The following is a 22,610-nucleotide window of genomic DNA, read 5'->3' on the forward strand; positions in this document are numbered from 1 at the left end:
TTAAATATTACGGGATTGATTTTTTTTGTAGGATCTCAATTATGTATCTCAACATCCCTCCAAGGCCTATAGAAATAAAGTTCATGAGAACTTACTTTAACTAGGCTAGTTCTCTGGTGACAAGTCTGTCACTGGGCCTATCCTTAAATCCATGTCTTGCTTGAAAGGGCCTCCTGGACCCCATGTCACTATGGCAGAGCCTTCAAGAAGCCAGAGTGCCACTCTCTGTGCTACGATGAAGCATCAGAGAAGTCTCGTTATAGTTGCCAAATCTTGTCATTTCTACCTTCACAGCCTTTGTATTCATTTCCTTCTCTCTGCTCATCCAGCCACCATCCTGGATCAGGCGCTCCTCACTTCTCACCAAACTAGTACAGTAGCCTTCCATTGCTTTCCCTGCCTCAGTCACTGTTCATTCTAATCTGTCCTCCACTCAACTATCAAAGTGATTTTTCCTAAAGCATAAGTCCAGTCCTGTCATATCCCTTCCCTACTCACAAAACTCCATTGGTTCCTCCCTTTACTGGATCAGATATAAAGTCCCTTGTTTGGCATTGAAAGCTTCATAATCTGGCCCTGTTCCACCTTTCCAGCTGTTTTCTACTTCACTGCCCTCCACCTACCCAGTCTACAATCCAGCCACACTGGCCTTTTTGCTGCTGCTTGATCCCAGCTCATCCCCCTTCTTGCCTCTTTGTGCTAGCTGCCCCCATGCCTGGAATGAATGGGCTGTCCCCTTCTTAGCTTCTCTGGCTTTCTGATTTCCTTCAAGACTCTGCTCAAATCCCATAAAAGGCCTTTCCTGGGTTCTTTCTCCTCCATCCCACTCCACTAGTGCCTTCTCTTTTAAGATTATCTACCGTTTACTCTGTGTGTGTGTGTGTGTGTGTGTGTGTGTGCGTGTGTGTGTGTGCAGGATGTACCTCATTATTTATATCTTGACATTAGGACGTGAGCTCCATGAGAGGAAGGACTGTTGTCACCTAGTATCTCCAACACTCAGCACAGTTCCTGGCCCATAGTTAGCTCCTTATGAGTGCTTGTTGAGTGACTGATTTGAAGCTCTCACCTTCAGTTGGCATCAGTATTGAACTAGAACATGACTGTCATTGCCACTATCATTATATGTGCCTGGCACGTGGTAGGTGCTTAATATATTAACAATTACTGGTTGATTGTCCTCAGCCAAGGCTCTCCAGTTCATTTCAGCCAGCATTTATTAAACATCCGGTTGTGCATTGGAAAAATAACAGTCCAACATTTCAATAATATTTCACAGAATCTCATTTGATCCTCTCACAACAAGCCTGTGAGGGGTGGGTAGTGCCAGTGTCACCATCCGTCAGCTTTCAGATGAAGATACGGGCCCATCCAGGGGATGGGGCTTGACTAAAGTTGGATGGCGAGGGTAGAACTGGGAATTGAGCTTGGGTCTCACAGAATCTGAGAGCTGGAAGGACCTTCAGTGGCCATGTGGTCTAACCAACAATAAGAGGAATCTTCACTGTATATAACCCTACCCAGCAAGTAGTCATCCAGCCTCGATAGCCAAACCCAGGCTGTAACCACTACACCACAGCTGACCCTGTGGGCCCCAGGTTCCTTGTCTGTTCAATGAGTCAGACTCTAAGATCCTTTCCAGCTCTCACATCCTTTGAGAAAAGCATCACCTCCTGCTGCAGGTAGCTAATGTGCTTAAAGATGGACTGTGCTGGAGCTTTGGGTAAGCTTTGGATAAGCAATATAAATGCTTTTATACAGTCCCTGTGTGCTCAGTCTGGAGCCCATTCCAGCTTGGGAGAAAGGAAGGGGAAGAAGAAAACCAAGCCTATACCTCAGGGACCTCCCAGCCAGGAGACAGAACACGAGGTAGGATAAGAACAGGATCCAGGTCTAGCCATGTGGTATAGAATACCCAGGCTGGAGAAGTAGGAGGAAGGAGTGGTCATTGACTATGGGAACAGTCAGAGGGCTTCCTGCAGGAGGTAGGTTGATCTAGGCCCTGAGAAATGAATCATGGATACCCTGTAAGGAGAGCCCCAACCAGCCCCACCCTCACTCCCACCCCAGGGCTTACTTCCAGCAGTACGGCTGTACCTTTACTGCTGTCATCCCCACAAACGTCTTTGGACCCCATGACAACTTCAACATTGAAGATGGCCATGTGCTTCCCGGCCTCATCCACAAAGTCTACCTCGCAAAGCGTGAGTCTGTCTACGTCTTTGTGCATATGTCCATTTGTACCTCTTTGTCTTCTGTGTGCATGTGTGTGTGTCCTGGGATAGAAAACTTCCTCCTGACCCCGTCTCCAGCCCCCATCCTCACTATATTAGGCTTGGCTCCAGGAGGGTTGTTTGGTCCCAAACTCAAAGCTGAGGTTTTTTTATGTGTCTCTTACTCAACTGCTCCGCATCTGGCCCCCTCCAGGCCCAGTATCAGGGTGGTCTGGTCTCTCCTTATTCCATCTTCCTTTCCCCTTTTTTAGTCAGTGGCTCCGCTCTGACAGTGTGGGGCACCGGGAAGCCTCGAAGGCAGTTCATCTACTCCTTGGTAAGTGTTCATCCAGATGCTTGGGTTCTCCGTGGGAAGGAGGTCAAGGTTCCTCTCTGATACAGGTCTTTCTAGTCTGCACATGTGCATGCACCCATATATACACATAACTGTCACTACCGCTAATCAGGCTGAGAGCCTCTCCCAGCTCTGAAAGGGGACCCCAGCCCTGTAGTGTTCAGTGAGTCATCCAGTCTGTCCTGAGGGCCCCACGTATACCTGGCCAGAATCAGTCCAGGATGAGAAGGAAACCTGGGTTCAGTATTTACAAAGTGCACAGGCCAATGTATCAGTGGAGACTCTGCAAGAACAACAGATGGAAGTTACGGAGAGAGATTTTTGGTTCGATGAAAGGAAACATTTCCTGACCATTAGAGCTGTTGTACAGGTGGACTCCCTCAGGAGTAGCGAGTTGCTTATCACTAGGAAGCTGTCAAGAGAATTGGTGCCCCAGAGAGATGGGCCTCAGTCACTTCTAAGGGCCCTTCTAACTGAAGGTCTGTGGTTTCACAAGCTCAGAGGAGGTGGGGCCTGAGCTGGTCCGAGATGTAGATGGCTGTAAGCAGCCCTCGATGGCTCTGATCCAGCCGGGTTGGCTTCCTTAAGGACCATGTGCTCTCCAGACTGCTGGATGTGATGTTCCCTTGGCTCCAGGCCTCCTCCCAACGGACAGTGGTGGACTCAGGGGTCGGAGGGTTTGGGTTTCCTTGCTCTGTTCACTGCCTGTGACCTTGGAGAAGTCATGGAACCACCCTGCTCTTACTCGATGACCTCCAAGATCTCTTTCAGCTCTAAATCTGTGATCTTTTACAACTCCTAGACTACCTCAAGCCTCCTCAGCCTTTCTTGGCACTCAAGCTTGCTTGACTGAACCACCTGCTCTTGTAACCTTTGGTCTTAGTGCAAAGGGAATTAGAATCACTAGTCCTAGAGTTCCTCCTTTCCCTAGGTCCACAGGGGCAGTGCTAGGCAGGGCTGGGCCATCTGGAGGGGCTAGGTGGCCCAGTCCCTAGGGTTAAACTTATACCTCCTCCCAATGCTGACCCAACATGTGATCCCATTCTGTAACTTCATGACCCGAATTTGCCTCTCCCACTGCCTCCAGGACCTGGCCCGCCTCTTCCTCTGGGTCCTTCGGGAGTACAATGAGGTGGATCCTATCATCCTGTCAGGTAACAGAATTCCTCCCTCCCCCTTCCCCCACTTCATGCTTATACTGTAAAGGCAAAGGCTGCAGGAATTCAGATGGGGCAGGGTGGGGGCAAAGAGAAATCTTGATAGGTTGGGGAGATCCCCTAAAGTCTCTAGGAGGACCTGGGTCAGGAGCTGGTCCCTACAGAAAGATAAGACTTGGGTCCTTGATGGGAAAGTGGGAGGAGCTGGACCTGGCCTAATCCAAGACTTTCTTTCAGTGGGTGAAGAGGATGAAGTGTCCATCAAAGAGGCAGCAGAGACCATTGTGGAGGCCATGGGCTTCCAAGGGGAGCTGACTGTATCCTTTACTGTATTAGGGTCTGCAGTCAAGAGTGCTTCCCCTGATGCAGCTAGGCTGCTTAAAATGGCAGGAAGAATCTCTGCTCCAGAGCCAGCTGTACCACTGATTGACAGCATGACCTTGGGCAGGTCCCTTTCTGGGTCTTGGTTTCCTTCTCTAAGACTAGTTTGAGGCTAAGGTAACCCTTCTAGCTCTGCTGTCTTTCTATTAAATCTTCTCTAGGAGAGGGGGCCCCCTCACTATACTTTAGTGAGAATTAACTGACAGTCAGCTGAATGCAGGAAGAGCCCAGGATGTTGGGGAGAGGGTGGTGTCTCAAACAAATAAGAGAATAACTGGGGAATCTTATGATCTTAGAATTTAGGGTAGCATGCCTGAGTCTTTCATTTTACAGTTAGAGAAACAGAGCCCTGGGGTCACAGAGCTCAGAATGGCCTCCAGCTCCATATCCTGAGCACCTGTTCACTACTACCCCATCCTCAGTCCTACCCAGGATGCTTCCTTCTCTCTTCTTCCTTCCCCAGCTCTTCTACTTTACTTATTAGATAATGTTGCACGGTGAGCAAAAGTTAGAGCCAGGGCTAGAACCCAGTCCTTTTGTTCCCAGGATATTGGGGAGGACAGGATTAGGACTCACTGAGTATTCAGTGAGCTGCTGATTGTGTGGGCCCCTTGGTCCCCAGGCCCTAAAGCTTGGCTTTCTGGGGCTAGCCAGTCCTGGAAGGGAACCCCGGAGGCTCCATCAGGCTGGCATTTCGAGACAGGGTAGGGGACTTTGAGTGGAACTTGAGTGAGGGCCTGGAAGTCTGTATGGCTTGAGAAGGCAGGGAACAGTGGGAGGGAGGAGATGGCTCAGACATCAACCTCCCTCCCCTGTCCTGCCACAAAACCCTCCTGTTTGGCTTTGACCTTGACCCAGGGTCACTGATAGTTTGACACAACCAAGTCCGATGGGCAGTTCAAGAAGACGGCCAGCAACAAGAAGTTGAGGACCTACCTCCCAGACTTCCAGTTTACACCCTTCAAACAAGGTAAAGGCCTGCCCCACCTTGGGAAGGCTCATCTCCTGTGGGTCCCCCAGATTCATGTCCATCCAAATGAAGAATGGGCTGCTTCTAGACGGGTAGAATACTCCATCACTGGAGGTCATGCCTGGCATCATCGATCCAGGGCTTGAAGGGAACTTCAAGGTCCTTTGGTTCACCCCCTCATGTACAGAAGCGACAGCTGACACCCAGCAAGGGTAAGTGCTGTAGCCAACGTCATTCAGAAGTGGCGGTGCCAAGGTTTGAACACATCTATGACTCCAAACCCAATGTTCTTTTCTCCACTGTGCTGCATTGCCTGGTATGGACAGGGAAATGTAAGATACTACTATTACACAGCATAAATTCTCCATCTGGTGGGAAATCCATTCTGGGAAATACTACCATGCATGAGGGTGGAGGTGGTTTCAAAGGTCAGAGAAAACAGTGAGTGAGCCATGTCTGATGCGCAAGAAACTCCCCAGGTACCTAAAAAAACCAGCACCCCATTTCTCTTGGGCCTTTACTTGACAATCCTTTAAAATGCCATAACCCCCTCAACATGGTTTCAGTCCATCTCACACCACTCAGTTTCTCACATTAAAGAAAGGGAATGGGAAAGGAAGGGAACCAAGGTCCTGAGACAGGGAGGCAGGTATTGGGGGGCAGGGGAGCAGGGCCACTTGTTACAGAAGCTGTCGAGGCGACTCCTACTCAGGCATGCATCAGACTGGATGATCTTGGAGGTTCCCTCCAGCTCTGAGATCAGAGACAAACCCTCCCCTCACCTCTCCTTGTGTCCTTGAGTCATGAGAGTGCCCTGGTGTGTGGCAGTGGTTGGGGCAGGGATGGGAGAGCCGGGAGCTACCAACCCCAGCTGCTCCTGCCTCTGCCCAGGCTCTGCATGACTCTTGCCCAGTCCCTTGCCCTCTTTGGGCTTCAGTTTCTTCCTCTGTAAAATGGATTCATGGGCCCCTGATGTCCTTTCAGCCCTGAAAAATTTGATTTCATTCTTTTAGCAAATACTTGCTATGGTAATATAGTGGAAAGAGCACTGGATTTGGAGTTCTGGGTTCAAATCCAGGCTTTTCCTTTGTCTCATGTTATGACCTTGGATGAGTCACTTTCTGTCTTTGGGCCTTAGTTTCCTCCTCTGTTAAAAACTTCTCTGTTCTTTATTTTTATACTCTGGTGTCCCTAATGCCTCTGTGACTTTAGCAGAGCAGGAATTTTTATCCCCATTTGATAGAACGCACTAAGACCTAGGGAGAGGGTTTGGGGACACAGCTTACCCAAGGTCATAGGGCAGAGCCCGGACTAGACCCCAAATCTTCTGAGTCCCTGTCCAGAATTTTAGCCATTCCCTCATGTCAGCTTTAAAGCAGTGATGCATATCACGTGATTCCAACCCAGGTCTGTTCCTAGCAGAGTTGAGGACTGAGGACCCAGTCAGGTATCCTGGTATCCTGTCTGGTCTTTCACTGATGTCCCTAGTTAGAAACCTTGGGAATGGTCCAAAGTATAGGAGTCGGTGTTGGGCTTGGCTCAGGACTCTCCTTTAGTCTTTCATCCCGGCCTCTTTATTTACTCTTCAGCTGTAAAGGAGACATGTGCCTGGTTTGAAAACAACTATGAGCAAGCCAGGAAGTGATCCCAGAACACAAGGAAGAGGCTGCTGACACCCAAATCCCAGGAGGACAGTATGGACTGGAAGGAGAGGCTTGGCTGGTGGAAGCTGAGATAGATGCCCTTCTGCCTTCTCCAGGCCCAGGCCCTCAGTCTCCATAAAGGCTGGCTTAAAGACCTAGTGAGTCTCAGTTGAGCATCTGGCCTTCCTTTGTCTCTGTTCCTGACCTAGTCGCTACAGCTCAACCTCAGGGTGGACACAGGGTTCCCTGTTCCTGCCAGGCTGGCTCCTGAAAGTCCACCTTTGCTACCCTCAGGGAAAACTCCCCATACCTAGAGCCTGGGAAACCTGGCTACCCCTTTATACTCTTAATCACTGACTACCTGGGTTCCCTATCCTTTCTGATCATTCTCTGGAAATTCAAATAAAATACATTTTCACAGGAGGATCCATCTTGTGTCAGTCTGTGCGTGTGCATAATGTGAGAGGTATGGTTAGACAGTTCCTGGGAAGAAAAGTCTGAGAGGTTTTAGCAAACAGGTTCACATGGGTTAGCTGCCCCCAAGACTTAGCTTGATCTTAGGCTGCATTATTGAAAATATAAGAAGGAAGTGATAAGCCTCTGGTGACAAGCTGAAGTCTAGAGAGAGAGGAAGATGACTAGGCTGGTCATGCCCTGACCTGGTGTTCAGGACCATGGCCATAATGAGCAATTTGGGTACCTGGGGCAAATTCAGTTTGAGTGTTGGGGATGTGTCACGCAGCACAGTCTGGCCTGGTTGGGTACAACTGCTCAGGAGAACAGGGTGGCCCATCACCCAGAGGTATTGGGTGGGTGAGTGGGGGAAGTGGTGCTGATGACTCCTAACCCTGAGAAAAAGTTTTCCCCAGAGAAAACCCTTCCCATGACAGAGGGAGAAAGTGGTATAGGGAATGGGAGACCATTAAGGGGTGACATCTCACCTGAGGGTCAGGGAGGACTGTACGGTGTGGGATGAAAAGTCAGATATGCCAGTGGAGAAAGTGCCCATCCCCTCTATCGCCTACTACATTGCCAAAGCCTCTATCACCCTGCCCTTTGGCTATGGCTCTACCTTGCATTCCCCCATTCAGGCTACTTAGAAAACACCTAGAGTGCTAAGGATAAGCCAGACACATAGCAAGGACTATAAACTCTGGCCAACAAGAGGAGAGTCTATGGAAGCAGAAAGGACATGACAGTGGGGTAGGGTAATAACATCTCAGGGACAGTAGGGAAGAAGAGAAGCTGGGAATGTACAAGAGGAGATGGTAGAAGATGGGCCTGTCTGGGAAGAGGGGGAGATGGACAAAAGGTGACCTGGGAGTCAATCCCAACCAGGTTTAGGTTTACATAGAGGAACATGCATCAACCCAGCAGGAGCCAGAATAGTCTAGGGAGACTTCGTGCAGGATCTAGCTTGAATTGGGCCCCTAAAGATAGGCAGGATTGGAAGACGGTGTGGAGAGGAGAATGAGGGAAAGAACATTGTGAGTGAGGTTTCCATTTGGGTTGGGGCTGTCTCAACACTCATATCAAGGAGTTCCCTTGAAGGCAAGAGCTCTCCAGCTTCTTCCACCAGTATCTAGCAACAGCCTTTATCCACCATAGGTATAGTCCTGGGAGCATGGTAGGGCTCTGCTGACAATGCCCTCTAACCACACTCCTTCATCTTTGGCTCTCTAATGCTCTAAAGCACTGTAGCAAAACTGCAAGGTGGTATGAATTTGAACAGAGAACCCTGAGGAATCAGGCTTTAATGGTACCATTAATAAATTTTAATGACAGACTTGGAGATCACTTCCAGGGCAGAGAGAAGCCAAGAAAATTTTCTATCTAGTGAGAAGGCCAGGGAGGAAAGAACACCCCAATACACCCTTCATATATTCCTGGTGTGTCTGTTAAGTCTAGAGGTCAGGATAGGTCTGCGTCTAGGAGAGTAGTCGTGAGAAGTGCTCTAGGTCAGAAGTCAAAATATCTTGGTTCAATTCCTAACTCTGTAATTGACTGTCCAGTCCTTTCCTATGTGTGGGCCTTGATTTCCTCTTCTAGCATATGAGTGACTTTGACTTGAATTAATTTTGGATGTATGGGGAACCTCCGGTTCACTTTTTCCACCATTTAGAATCAAATATTCTTCAAATGGGTAAATTTGTGAAAGCCCAGAACAGCCTCATCAAAGAAATGGAAGGCCCATACACAAGCATATATTCTAATGAGGTTTATTGAAAGATATTTCTTTTACAGCCAGCCGAAGCCCCACAGGGCCAGAGAACTATCTCATTTCAAGTCTATAGGTTGTTTCACACCAATTATAGGATCATGTGGGACTTGACATCTCGGAAAAGTTCATAGTCATGTCAGAACAAAACATGATTTCCCAGGTTCCCCCTTATATATAGGAAAGGTCTCATCTCTGACTTGTGTCCATGCTTCACCAATCTCCCCAGTTCCCCAAGGTTCTAGGACCATGACAGGTATGGAGACAATCTGTACACTTTGGAATCTTTGAGCACTGTAATTGGTTGAGGGAGGAGGCCCGTTCTCATGGCCTTTTCTCAGAGCCCAGTCTCCTCTACACAGAGGGCCCTTATCTATATCTACTAACTCATGTGGCCCATGAACACAAAGATTTCTTAACAGAGCTATCTCTGTTGAAAATTTTGAAAATGAACTTGGATTTATTCGGGTCAGCATTCATCTGAGCTAAAGCCATAGCCACGTGGTAAGCTTCTTTCTATCGTTCTCATCTGAGGAATGTCAGGGATATTTGGATGCCAGTTCTGACTGAATCAGAAGAGCAGATGGTTAAATTTTCAGTCTGATCATTTGCACTTGAAAATCAGTTACAAATCAAGGCTTGGTTTATTGTTTTATTGATTGTCTGAACTTCAGAAAGTAATGGCGATATACATTACAATAATGCAAATTAAACTTCAAAGTACGTTTTGTGTGTGTGTGTGTGTGTTTTGCCCTATCACCACCAGAGCCTGTTGCAAAGCACTTACAGCACACTCCTGAACATGTTTGTTGGTTGTTTGTGTCTGAAGCTTCTCCATCCTTAGAGTCCCTAAAACATCAATTAATAGGTAGGTGTGATTCAAATCATCAAGGTACAGTTTAAAGTCCGTGATGGCCATCCTGATAGAATCAGTGATACATAGTTTGGTAAGATGACATTTATAGCAGTTGTGGTGAGCAGGGCTCCCATCCTGCTACTGACTTACTGGTAGACGGATTTCCCGATAAAAACATTCTCCCTACCTTTCCTTCTCCCTCCTCCTTTCCCTTCCCCCCTCCTTTCTCCCTCCCCTCCCCTCCCCTCCCCTGTGCTTCCCCTTCCCCTCTTCCACTTTGTGACCTCTGAGTCCCCAGGCAGAGACTGTACTCTTGGCAAAACACCTCAGTTTTCAATCTCTCTCTTCCCCCCAGAAGCTTCCCCCTCAGTCTCTGGTGGGAAGTGGGAAAGGGCTTGGGGAAGCCATTACATACATTGTGAGAATCCATCATCATGCAGGGTCCAAAGGACTGAGTCTTCTGGAAAGTGATTGGGTGGACAACCTTCCTCTGGAGAGGAGGAGAAGGAGAAGGAGAGGGAGAGGAGGAGCTGAGTAGAAGAGGTAAACTTTGATGGCCAGAAACTGCCCAGTTAACTTGGAGTTCCTTCCTCCCTCCCTCCCTCTCTCTCTCTCTCTCTCTCTCTCTCTCTCTCTCTCTCTCCCTCCCTCCCTCTTTCTTTCTCTTTTGTCAAAGACCAAACCTTAAACCCATTTCACTCTGGAGCTCATGGATGGGACTACAATAGGCCTCTGCCCAAGCACTCCTTAATGGTAATTTTTTGGGCCCTCCTGGCTCAGAGTGAATGTCAATAGTTACTGTTTCTCTTTTAATTAGCAACCCTGAGGGTTGATCCCCTGCCAGTTTGATTTTCTTTTTAAATTAAAGCGGCCATCCCATGACTCACTTAAAGAGGCCTATTCACTGAATGGGCATTACCTCACTCTGAGTACTGAAAAGGCCTGAGCCTAAAAGGGCCTGGGTCTCCCATTGTATCCTGAGCCATCTCCAGTCATCCTGATGAATATCAGGTCACTGGACCCACATGGCTCTGGAGGAGAAAGTGAGGCTGATGACCTTGCACAGCCTTCCCTCACTCAAATCAAAGTCACCTGCAAGTCATGTCATCATTTCCCTGATATGATGGTCCTCTTTGGGAATGAAGGACAAACACAACAACAACAGCCTGGGTGGATGTGAGAAACGTGGTTCTGGGGATCACTGGACTTCCCCAAATTGTGAGAACACGCGGCTTTGGGGATCATTGGACTTCCTAGGCAGGGCCAAAGTCCTGTGGAAGAACCCCATGATAATCCCTAGGGAAGGCTGTACAGACCACAGGACTCCCAGAGGAAGACCAAGTGGTAGCTATCCCTTAATCTGTGGGGATCACAGGGCCTCCTAGGGGTCAGACCCTAAGGAAGACCCAAGCGATGGCCCCTTAGGATGGCGGTAAGATCACAAGGCTCCCAAGACAGGGCCGGAAGTCCCAAGCGATGTCCCCTGGCCGTGCAGACCACAGGGTTCCCCAAGGGAATTCAGAGTGGTTGCTTCCCTTCACTTGACCTTAGGAAAATCCATGTGATTTGCCCATTCTCACCCAAAGAACTCAAGACCAGAGTGGGCAGAGGAAGGCATTTTATTATGCTCGAGAGAGCGGGTGTAGTGCTCACGGGAACACTCACACTGATACAGCTGCAGGAGCAGGGGTAACCATTCCCTCCACTCCTGCTAGAGTCATGGTTAGTTTACAGTTTTTGTTTTTTTACATAGTTTTCCTAGGTTATACAGTTTATATTGTTAAACCTGAAAATTTGGTTGAAGGAAACAACAGAGCTAGGTGATAGAAAAATCCATGTTGTTTATTATTTTCCCTTAAAGCATAGCGGAGCTAGCTTATTTGTACATACAAGGAGTCAGAGTATAAACTCTGGCTCCTGAACAAAGCAATGAGAAAACTTATATAGGTTATTTTAGCAGAGCTAGCAAGCCTGTATGACCTCATTTTTATGACCCCCATGTATGTTTAACCATGATGCAAGAAGAGGATTTTCCTTAATGGAATAGATTGTAAATACAACAAATTAGATAGTTGACAAAGTGTCAATTGGAATTACAACCCAGGATCTCTGTGTTTAATTTGCCATTAACATTCCACAACATAGTATATGCCCATAAAATATTAAGATAAGGAAAAGTCACATAATTCAAGATAGTGTCTGGGGTCAAGGTTTTCACCCTCAATGGCCATGGACAGAGCAAGGAATGCTCCATCTGGGTTTGTTGACATAATATGATAGAGATATCTCTGAGCTTACTCAGAGAACAAAGAGACTGTTAGGATCAGGCTTTTCTTCTGGTCAAGTAGTTCAGGCCCTGAGTCTTATTGAAATTACAAAAATGATATAAAATAGTATAATATTTTCCACAATATAAATAGGATAATAAGGATACAGAAGCAAAAGTGAAGCTAATTAGATTTTCCTTGTCTTAGTTTAGGATTAAACTATATTCTTTTACTTCCCCTACTTTCCCTCTTTAACATATGCAAATTACGCAAATCAGTAGGCCTGGATTCTTGACCAAGACCAGACCCTAGATAAGCTTGTACAGGTTCAAGTGGGTTTGGCCTCTCTAATTCCCTAGACTGCCTTCTCAAAAAGTATGCACATGCGTACAAGCCTCTGACCTCTCACCGGACCGACCTTGAGGCCTGGTCTCTGCTAAAGCTGGGGTGGGGGAGGGCAGGGAAGCACACCTGTAGTTCTGTGGAAACAAAACTCCTCCTCCCATTTCTTACAGTGGACAACACTATAGTTAGGCACTGATGACTACTTTAACACATCTTCAGAGTTAGCTACAGGTTCTAGGCAATTAGAAAAATGCCATGCTCCTTTTGAATTAATTTTTCATGTCCCATCTCCTCCAGGGCCTGGTGGCAAGGTGAAGGTGACCCTGGGCTCTCGACAAGGTGCCAATGCCAGGAGAGCACACGCTGGCAGATCTGACTAGACTGGAGAGGCATATTGCAGGCAGCATCAGAGGACCAGCCCACCTGGAGGGCCATAGGTTGATTTAAAAAATATATATAGCAACTCATACTGACTACGTACCCAGACATGGATAGGTTGGGATCTACTTAACAGAGGGAGCACTGACGCTAAACAGTCGGCTTCCTCATGATGCCATTTTTTTTTTTTTGTAGATGGGAAAACTAAGGCTCAGCAAGCAGATGCCAGGAAGGAAGAATATTTTCCCTCTTGTCCACTGAGCTATATCATTTTGCAGCTTCCACTGCAAACCTGGGGGAAAGAGAGAGAGGGCCAAAGGGAAGGAGACTTTCTGTTCTGATAGTAAGCCATGCTTTGTGATAGATTCCTATTCTCAGGTCCACCTTGCATGTAGGTTCTTCATAAAATATTTGTAGAATTTTGGCTCTAGAAAATAGATGAGAAAACATCTCTCTTGCTCACTATCTCTCTCGCTCTCTCCCTCTGTCTCTCTCCTTCTCCACCCCCTGGTCGGGCTTTGTGGCTGTGGAACATTTTATACCCTGTTAGATTTGGTGAATGTGTTGGTTGGCTTTGCAGAACTGCTTTAAAAAATATTTTGTTAAAAAGGATGTCTCAGTGGGCAGTGGAGTGAGAACAAACATATGAAGGCAGTGGTGGGATTCAGCCGGTTTGTACCAGTTGGGTAGAACTGGTACCTAATTTTAGGTTGAGTTCCACCAACAGGTTGTTGGGGGGGCAGGGCTGGTGCCCCCCACCTCAGCGGCGGGGGCAGTGCCTCGGCTTGGTTCTGTGGAGATCCAGTTGTCAGTTCATTTGAATCGCACCATTGTATGAAGGTGATATAAAAGCAAAAGATATCAATAAAAATTAAATAAATCCATGTGGATAAGATTTAAATCTGAAAGGCTGACCACATTGTTGTATGCGTGAGAAACCTGGACAGTCTATCGGTGCCATGCCAGGAAACTGAACCACTTCCATTTGAACTGTCTTAGGAAGACTCTGAAGATCAGCTGGCAGGATAAGGTACCAGACACTGAAGTCCTCTCTCAAACTAAACTACCCTCACCTTACTCAGTGGGCATCAGTTATCTGTTATACACCCCTAGTTGGTGTTCTTGGCCTCGAAGCATCCTCCATACCATGAGAGCGCAGCTAACCCCCATGCTCTCAAACCCATTTTATAGCTGCCAGAATTGGACCCTCTCCCATCTCAATCAATCAATAGTTGGTCTAATAGTTTTTTTCCTATCTCCCCATAGCCTGTCCAGCAGCATACCTGGATCATCGTCCAAACAAAAGCAAATGCAGGGCAACCATATCCCTATGTGCTCTAAAAAATAGAAATAAAATTAGAAGGCCTGAGTTATTGTCCTGGGTCTGCTACTGACTCACTGTGCCACCTTAGGATAACTAGCGCCCCACTTTGGGCCTCAGCTTCCTGCCCTGTAAAATGAGAGTGTCGGACTCTAGGATCACTAAGATCTTTTCAGCTTTGAAATTCTATATCCTATGAGGCCTATATGAAATACTAACAACAATGGACTGCATGTATATAGTGCTTTAAGGTTTGTAAAGCGCTTTACAGATATTATCATATTTGATCCTCCCAACAACCCTGGGAAGTGGGTGCCGTTATCATGTCCATTTCCCAGATGAGAAAACTAAGGTAGATAGAGGTTAAATGACTTGCCCAGCTAGGATCACACAGTTAGCGAGTGCCTGAAGATAGATTTGAACTCAAGCCCTCCTGACTCCAGGGCCAGCATTTTATCCACTGCACCACAAAGCTGAGAGTATGTAATGGAAGAATGTGGTAGACAGACAGCTGAACTTGGGGTCTGGGGTCTTTGGTTTGAGCAATGGAGATATGATCACCCTACATTATAAGATTATTGTGAAGAAAGCACTTTGTAAGCCTTAAAGGGCTTATCCAAGCCATTTTAATTTTATTGTTATGCTCTCAGATTCCTTCTTGCTCTGATGTTGTAGCAAACATATTTTCATACGGCCTTAACGTTTGCAAAACACGTCCCATACCTTATCTCATTTGTTTCTCACTGTCCCAGCAAGGTCCTATTATCTTCATTTTACACATGGGAAACCGAGGTGGAGTCAAGGTGAGAGTCTTTCATGGGTTCCCAAAGCTAGTGAGCATCTGAAGGAGTTTCAAAGCCAGGCCTTCCTGACTCCAAGTCCAGTTTTCTGTCCACTTCACCACACTGCCTGCGGCTCCAAGCAGTCTTAAAATGAGATCTTCAGATTCTCATTGAAACGTACCTAGAAGCTTTTTGCTGCTGCTTAAGCCAGTCTAAGGGTAATCCCTCTTGAAAATGCTGCTACTAATAGATTGCTTATTGTTCCATTCAGTGTGTTAAGCAGCTACCATGTATAGGCACTCTGTTAGACTCTACAGATATCAACACAAAAAAAACCTCAAAAGAACAAGTAAAGAAATCCTTGTCCCTAAGGATTACATATCTACAATCTACTGGGGGAAGGCAGTGTATGAAGTTGATACAAAGTAATTTGGGAAGGAAATGAGGAAAAGCCTCTGTATGAGGTAGCGTGAGATGGAGGTTCTAAGAAGTGGACTTGTGGAAGGAAAGCATTCCTTGCATGGAGAAGAGTCCTAAGGAGATGGAAGGTGGGAGTGCCCTCTGCCAGGAGGCCAGTTTGGCTAGAACACAGTGTTCCAAATATATAACAATGATGGCCATCTCCTCGATTTCTAATTCTTTGCCACCACAAAAGAGGCTACTATAAATATGTTTGTACATATAGGTCCTTTCCCCCTTTTCTTTGATCTCTTTGGCATACAAACGTAGTAGTGGTATTGCTGGCTCAAAGGGTATGCACAGTTTTACAGCCCTTTGGGCATAGTTCCAAATAGCTCTCCTGAAAGCTTGGATCAGTTCACGACTCCACCAACAGAAAATTAGTGTCATAGTTTTTCTACATCCTCTCCAGCATTTGTCATTTTCCTTTTGTGTTGTGTTAGCCAATCTGATAGGTATAAGGTTGTTTTAATTTTCACTTTTCTAATCAGTAATGATTTAGAGTATTTTTTCATGTGACTATTGATAGCTTTGATTTTTCTTCTTCTGAAAACTGCCTGTTTGTATCCTTTGACCATTTGTCAATTGGGGAATGACTTGTATTCTTATAAATTTGACTCAATTCTCTATATATTTGAGAAAATGAGGCCTTTATCAGAGATATTTACTGTAAAAATTTTCCCCAGTTTCCTGTTTTCCTTCTAATTTTGACTGCATTGATTTTATTTGTGCAAAAGCTTTTTAATTTCATGTAATCAAAATTATCTTATTTTAGAACTCAAAATTGCATGCTGTCTTGGGGAGGGGGTAGGGTAGGGAAGGGGTAAAAATTTAGAACTCAAAATCTTATAAAAGTGAATGTTGAAAACTAAAAATAAATAAACTAATTTAATTTTTTTAAAAAAAAATTTCATTTTACTTCCCATAATCTTATCTCATGCGGTGATTAACTCTTCCCTTATCCACAGATTTGACAGGTATATTTTTCCATGCTTCCTTAACTACTTATATCATTCTTTATGTCTAAGTTATTTCTGTATTTTGACCTTATATTGGCATATAGTGTGAGATGTTGGTCTGTGTCTAGTTCCTGCCAAACTGACTTCTACTTTTCCCAGAAATTTTTGTCAGATGGTGAGTTCTCACCCCAAAATCTTGGATCTTTGGGTTTATCAAACACTAGATTACTATGATTATTTACTGCTGTGTATTGTGGACCTAATCTATTCCAATGATCCATTGCTCTATTTCTTAGCCAGCACCAGATTGTTTTGATGATTACCACTTTGTAATATAGTTTGAAACCTGGAATTGTTAGGTAATCTGCTTTAATCTTTTTTTTTTTAAATTCATTTCCTTGATATTCTTGACCTTTTGTTCTTCCAGATGAATTGCTACTATTTTTTTTTCTAACTATAAAATAATTCTTTGGCAATTTGATTGATATAGCACTGAACAAGTAAATTAACTTAGGCAGAATTGTAATTTTTATTATACTGGCTTAGCCTACCCATTAACAATTAATATTTCTTGAATTGTTTAAATGTCTTTATGTGAAGTGTTTTGTACTTGTGTTGATATAACCCCCTGGGTTTGTCTTGGCAGATAGACTTCCAAGTATTTTATATTGTTGACCATTATTTTAAATGGAATTTCTCTCCTACATTTTATGAGTTGTTTCATGGTAACTATGTTAGGAAAAATGCATATTATCAGAATTAGTGTTTTGTTATAAAGAACTGTATGCAGAAAAGTGTATTTTCAGTAATCTCTAGCGAAAGACTACAGTTTTTGTCGGTCTTGGGAACTTAACCTCCTATTTTCCATAGGTTCAACATATCAATGTTCCCATTTCTTACTTTTGTGCCATTTTCTAGGAATGTTCCCCTCATTAAAGTTGAGGATTAATTGTAATTACAAAATATTCTTTATACAAATAAAGCAACATCTAAATAACTGGAGAAATATTAATTGCTCATGGGTAGACTAAGCCAATAGAATAAAAATATCAACACTACCTAAATTAATTTACTTATTTATTGCTATGCCAGTCAGATTACAAAAGGACTACTTTATAGACCTAAAAAAATATTAACACAATTCATCTGAAGGAACAAAAAGTCAAGATTATCAAGAGAATCAATGCATTTTTTTAAAATGGGAAGAAGAGGGAGAGTACTTGATCTCAAAGCTCTAACTGTCAAAACAATTTGGTTCTGGGAAAAAAAGAGAGTTTGATCATTGGAACAGAATAGGTACACAATATACAGAAGCAAATAATCACAACAAGCTGGTGTTTGATAAACCTCAAAATCCCAGCTATTGGGGCAAGAACTCACTCTACCACAAAAATTATTGAGAAAATTGGAAAACCATCTGGAAGAAATCAAGTGTTGACCAATATCTCACACCATATTCCAAAATAAACTCCAAATGGGCCCATGATTTAGACATAAAGGGCAATATCCTAAGCAAATTAGAGGAGCATGGAAGAAATTATCTGTCAGATCTATGGACAGGTGAAAAGTTCATGACCGAATATAAGATAGAGAGACTCACAGGAGTTAAATGGATAATTTTGATTATATGAGATCGAAAAGTTTTTGCACTAGTGAAACCAATGCTGCTAAAATTAGAATAGGAGCAGGAAATTTTTTTGGGGGGGAAGGAATCTTTGCAGAAAATTTATCTGATAAAAGCCTCATTTCTAAGATATAAAGAGAACTGAGTCAAATTTAGAAGAAAAAGAGTCATTCCCTAATTGATAAGGAAAGGCTGTTTTCAGGAAAAATCTATACTATTAATAACTATATGGAAAAAATGCTTTAAATCACTAAAAACTGGAGAAATGCAAATTAAAACAACTCTGAGGTACTACTTCTAAGGTCACACCCATCAGATTGGCTAAATTGATGAAAAAAGAAAATGACAAATGTTGGAGGGGCTGGAGGAAAACATATTCTTTAATACACTATTGTTAGAGCTGTGAACTGGTCTAGCCATTCTGGAAACCAATATGGAACTATGATCCAAAAGCTACCGAACTGTGCATACTCTTTCACCTGGCGATGCTGCTACTCAGTCCATATAGCCCCAAGGATATCAAAGAAAGAGCAAAAGGACCCATATGTACAAAGATATTTATGGCAGTTCATTTTATGGCAACAGAGAATTGGAGACTAAAGGGATGCCTTTTGCGGGGTGGGAGGGGGGTGAACACCTTTTTTGATAGGGACTTTAATCAAAAAGGTTGTGAAATTGCGTCTGCCCCACCTCCTAAGTCCATGCCAGAAAGGAAGGTTGAGAGACAGTGAATCCTCCCTCAAGCAACCTCTTATTTCCATTCCCCTAGCTAAGACTTTTGTGACTAAAAATTTAGCTCCAGACAAGCTATAAAAATTTAGCTATCCAGACAAATACCGGTCCTGGTATTCATTAAAGCTGAAGTCACACACTAGACACAGGTGGTCGGAAGGGTAATTGAAGGATGGTAGCTGATTGGGTCCAATCTGTTCCTCAGTGAGTAAGCCAAGAGCTGACTGCACATTTAAAGCGTGCTTGGAAGACCAGATATAATCCAGTGTGTGCCGGCACTCCCCAGATGTCTGGATCTTCCAGGTCGTGTATGGTGGTTCAGACTGTCCATTTGCACTCAGCAGTTTATAGGCACTGGTTAGGTTTAGGCTGGAAGAGGCAAAGTGTTTGTAGACTTCCTCTGTGGGCTCTGCATTAAAGTCCCCACAGACAAGTGGGATCTTGGCTCCCTGGGTGGTGTTCTGCAGGTTCTGGGGGAGGTCACAGCCTTGTGCAGAATGAAATTGCTCCCAGCCAGTACGTGCTTTCAGGTGGGTGACAGCAATGCCGAACAATCTCCCTGTCTTCTTGCACTCCAGTGTCTCTGCTATGGCCTCCTGGTTAGTTTTAAGAGTCATAGCAGTCAACGTGATGTTGGTGCTGTTGACCAGCTCAAATCTGTTCTGAAGGAAAAACAAAGCACAGCCATCAGGACCTTTGTTGTGTTCCACATCCAGACAGAGCGACCATGGCTTTGGAAAGAAGGTACCCTGGTAGCCCAATCTACTGAGGAGAGGCTGGAAAGTGTTGAAGTAGGAGTCCACCTCTTGCAGGCACAGGATGTCTGGCTGGTAGGCCAGGATCTCTTCCAGGATAAGACATTTCCTTTCTTCCCACCTGAGTGCCTCAACAGGGCACTGTACAAAGTTATCTTTGCCTTCCCCAAGAGCTTGAGGAAGGATGTTCCACTGCATGACCCTAATGGGTGGGTGGCTACTTGTTGAGTCTGTCCTTGAGTCCACAAAATCCCTCTGGAACCGGGGAGGCCTCATGTGCAGAACTGCCCTGCATTCTTCAAGCAGCTCTTTGGGATCTATGGGATCCAGCTGTTGTGAGTCCGGAGGCACCAAACACTCTGGGTGCTGGGTGGCTGCAGAGCCATTCAGGGATTGGTGAATGGCTGAACAAGTTATGGTATGTGAATGTGATAGAATAATATTGTGTTGTAAGAAATGGTAATGGGGATGGTTTCAGAAGAACCCATGGAAACTTGTATGAACTGATACAAAGTGAAGTAAGCAGAGGAGAACGATTTATGTAATTACGACATTGTAAGGACAATCAACTCTGAAAGACTTAGGGACTCTGACCAACCCGATGACCAACCACAACTCCAAAGGACTCATGATGAGTCATGCTATCCACCTTCATACAGAAAGATGATGGACTCAGATTGCATATTGAAACAAATTTTTTCTCTTCTTTTGACAAGGCTAACGTGGGAATTTGTTTTGTATAACTATACATATATAATATCTATCTATCTATCTATCTATAGTGTCTGTGTTTTTGTATTGTCAGGATCCATATGCCAAGACCACCCCTCTCTTTTTACTATTAGGAGATACACTATTTTCCTCCCTCGCCTTTTTTTTTTGTTTGTTTGTTTTTTGGCAGGGCAATTGGGGTTAAGTGAATTGCCCAAGGTCACACAGCTAGTACATGTGTCAACTGTCTGAGGCTAGATTTGAAGAGACACACTATTTTCCAGAGCTAAGGCCCAGCAAGCAAGCTGTGTCCTGAGCTTGGCATAACAATAATCCTTTGCACTCACCCTCCGGATGAAACCCTGCAACAGCAAAATCCCAGAACTGTTTCTATTAAGTAGCCCCAGGTGGTCCCTAAGGTCGGACAAACACGGTGTCATCAAGCTCTGCTGTGAATCAAACTTGATTCATTGTTGCTGTTACCCTCCTTGTCAGGGCTACAGCTCACTGAGTAACCAATGCTATATGTATTGAGTTTTGGTCACACTAAAGCAAGTCTCCTACTAGAGAAGGCCTCAGCACATGTGTCTGGTTTCTGTCCTCCAATGGAATAAAGAAAGCTTTTTGCTTATGACTACTATTAGCTCTTTGATTTGATTTTGTTTTTATTTCTTAGCATTAACTGTGGTTGCAGTAACCTTTGTTATGAGCTCTTTAGTATTTTTAGAGTTAATAGTAGTTGCATAACCTCTGTGACTTTTTGGTCATTTGTTTTCAGACAATATGCATATTGAAGGAATTGTTGAATTTCAATTAGAGGTTAGTGAAAATAAAGCTGATTTCCCACCCCCCACAAAACAACAAAAAATGTACACGAATCTTTTTCCTTCCTTTGATCCATAAAGACAACCCAGTTGAAGAAACACTCAACCACGGCAGGGTTGACACAGCTGCTGAGAGAAGCCGAACAGCGGGCCCCTGCTGTAAACCTCCCAAGCAGCTTTCTGCAAAGGCTAATGGGGCACCTAGGCTTTGGAACAGTGGAAGCTTTCTACTGTAGCTGGTATCCTTGGTGGAACTAGAGGTCCCTGGCACAAATACTGCATGGGCCCCTTCTTCCCATTAGATACCCCAGGCTGCTGGGCTATTAACTATATCTTGGATTTATTCATCTGTGTTTTTCAGGGCTTCTGAAGTTTTTTGTATTTTATGGCCTTCTTTGGCAGTCTGCTGACATCTTCTCAGAATAATGTTTTTCAATACATAAAAAATTGACAGGGGGGCAGCTAGGTGGCGCAGTGAGTAGAACACTGGCCCTGCAGTCAGGAGGACCTGAGTTCAAATCTGGCCTCACACACTTGACACACTTACTAGCTGTGTGACCTTGGGCAAGTCACTTAACCCCAATTGCCCTGCCTTCCCCCCTGCAAAAAACAAAAAAACAAAAACAAAAACAATAAAAAATTGACAGGATTACAGAGTAAACCAACTGTATTGAAATTGTTATCGAAATATAAAACAAACAAACAAACGAGCTTATGGGATCCAGATAACTAACACCAGTGTGTGTGTGGTTCTCTGTGCTCCATATTGACCCTCTCCAATTGACTGAAAACTCTTTCAGGGTTGGGACTGTTTCAATTTTGTTTTTGTATCATTAGTGCCTGGCACACAGGACTTGCTTAATAAATGCTTGTTGATTGATTCCATTTTATATCCACTACTCCTTTTCTTTTTTAAAATTTTTCTATTTATGAGCTTAAATATATATTCAAAGAACAAAAAAGAGGATTATATATGATACTGTGACTTTGTTACAAGCTTTGTATTTTTAAAGTGTATATTAAACTTAACAGAATGGCCATAAAATTGCCTCCCTTGTTTGTGTCCCCTTCTGAACCCCCTTCTTTTCTCTTCTGTGTATTTTTAGATTTCACTCACCCTGTTTTCTTGCATGATCACTTCCCCCAATTCCCTCTCAATGGCTCTCCCCCACAAACAGAAGCCTTCCTTTGTAATAAGTATAGTCAAGCTATGCCTGAAGTCATATTTCTCATTTTGCACTTCCGTGAATGAATGAATGAAAAAGTATTAAGTGTTTACTATGGGCAAAGCACTGTGCTAAAATAGAAAAATAGGACATTCTCCACTTTCAGGGACTTCACATTCTAATGGAAAAACAATACATTGAAGGTTTCAGCTGCTAGTTAAACAGAAATGTTCCTTGGTCCTTAGGGTGAAGCAGCAAAGCAGAATAGGTAATGCACTTCCTTTACTGAGATACATTTCACTGACAAAATCCTATCAGTTTCTGATGTACTGTTTGACAGTGCCAAGGACTTTTGTGATGAGAGTCTTCTTTTCTGGGTCTTAGGTAGCTGGGGTTGTAGCTGTAGCATTCACAGAAGTGGTTGTTAAACTGCATCTTCCTGGTTGGATTGCTTCCTAGAAAGCATAGCTTTAAGGGCTGGACTGGAAGGACAG

At 44.4% G+C, this 22,610-nt stretch overlaps 2 protein-coding genes across 2 annotated transcripts in view; one reads left to right on the forward strand and one right to left on the reverse strand.

Moving 5' to 3' along the window:
• Window positions 1–7,139, forward strand: part of GFUS (GDP-L-fucose synthase) — a 29,226-nt gene extending 22,087 nt beyond the window's left edge. The window contains exons 6-11 of the mRNA XM_036741471.1: window positions 2,071–2,204; window positions 2,486–2,550; window positions 3,656–3,722; window positions 3,963–4,042; window positions 4,977–5,076; window positions 6,666–7,139. Coding sequence (XP_036597366.1) covers window positions 2,071–2,204; window positions 2,486–2,550; window positions 3,656–3,722; window positions 3,963–4,042; window positions 4,977–5,076; window positions 6,666–6,721 — 502 coding nt within the window. The 3' untranslated portion in view covers window positions 6,722–7,139. The remainder of the gene's footprint in view (window positions 1–2,070; window positions 2,205–2,485; window positions 2,551–3,655; window positions 3,723–3,962; window positions 4,043–4,976; window positions 5,077–6,665) is intronic.
• An 11,610-nt stretch (window positions 7,140–18,749) lies between these two features.
• Window positions 18,750–20,055, reverse strand: LOC118833784 (nocturnin-like). The gene is made up of 2 exons (XM_036741187.1): window positions 20,010–20,055; window positions 18,750–19,819 (listed from the first exon to the last, which is right to left on the reverse strand). Exons 1-2 carry the CDS (start codon window positions 20,053–20,055, stop codon window positions 18,750–18,752), a joined length of 1,116 nt encoding a protein of 371 aa, XP_036597082.1.
• Between the last annotated feature and the right edge of the window lie 2,555 nt (window positions 20,056–22,610).

Source organism: Trichosurus vulpecula, chromosome 1, assembly GCF_011100635.1.
Source record: "Trichosurus vulpecula isolate mTriVul1 chromosome 1, mTriVul1.pri, whole genome shotgun sequence".
Taxonomy (NCBI): domain Eukaryota; kingdom Metazoa; phylum Chordata; class Mammalia; order Diprotodontia; family Phalangeridae; genus Trichosurus; species Trichosurus vulpecula.

Excerpts from the sequence above, each read along its gene's own strand:
- LOC118833784 (XM_036741187.1), bottom strand. The coding sequence starts at position 20,055 with ATGACTCATCATGAGTCCTTTGGAGTTGTGGTTGGTCATCGGGTTG. Across the intron at positions 19,820-20,009 it reads TGTGGTTGGTCATCGGGTTG|CCATTCACCAATCCCTGAAT; the intron begins GTCAGAGTCCCT and ends TAACTTGTTCAG.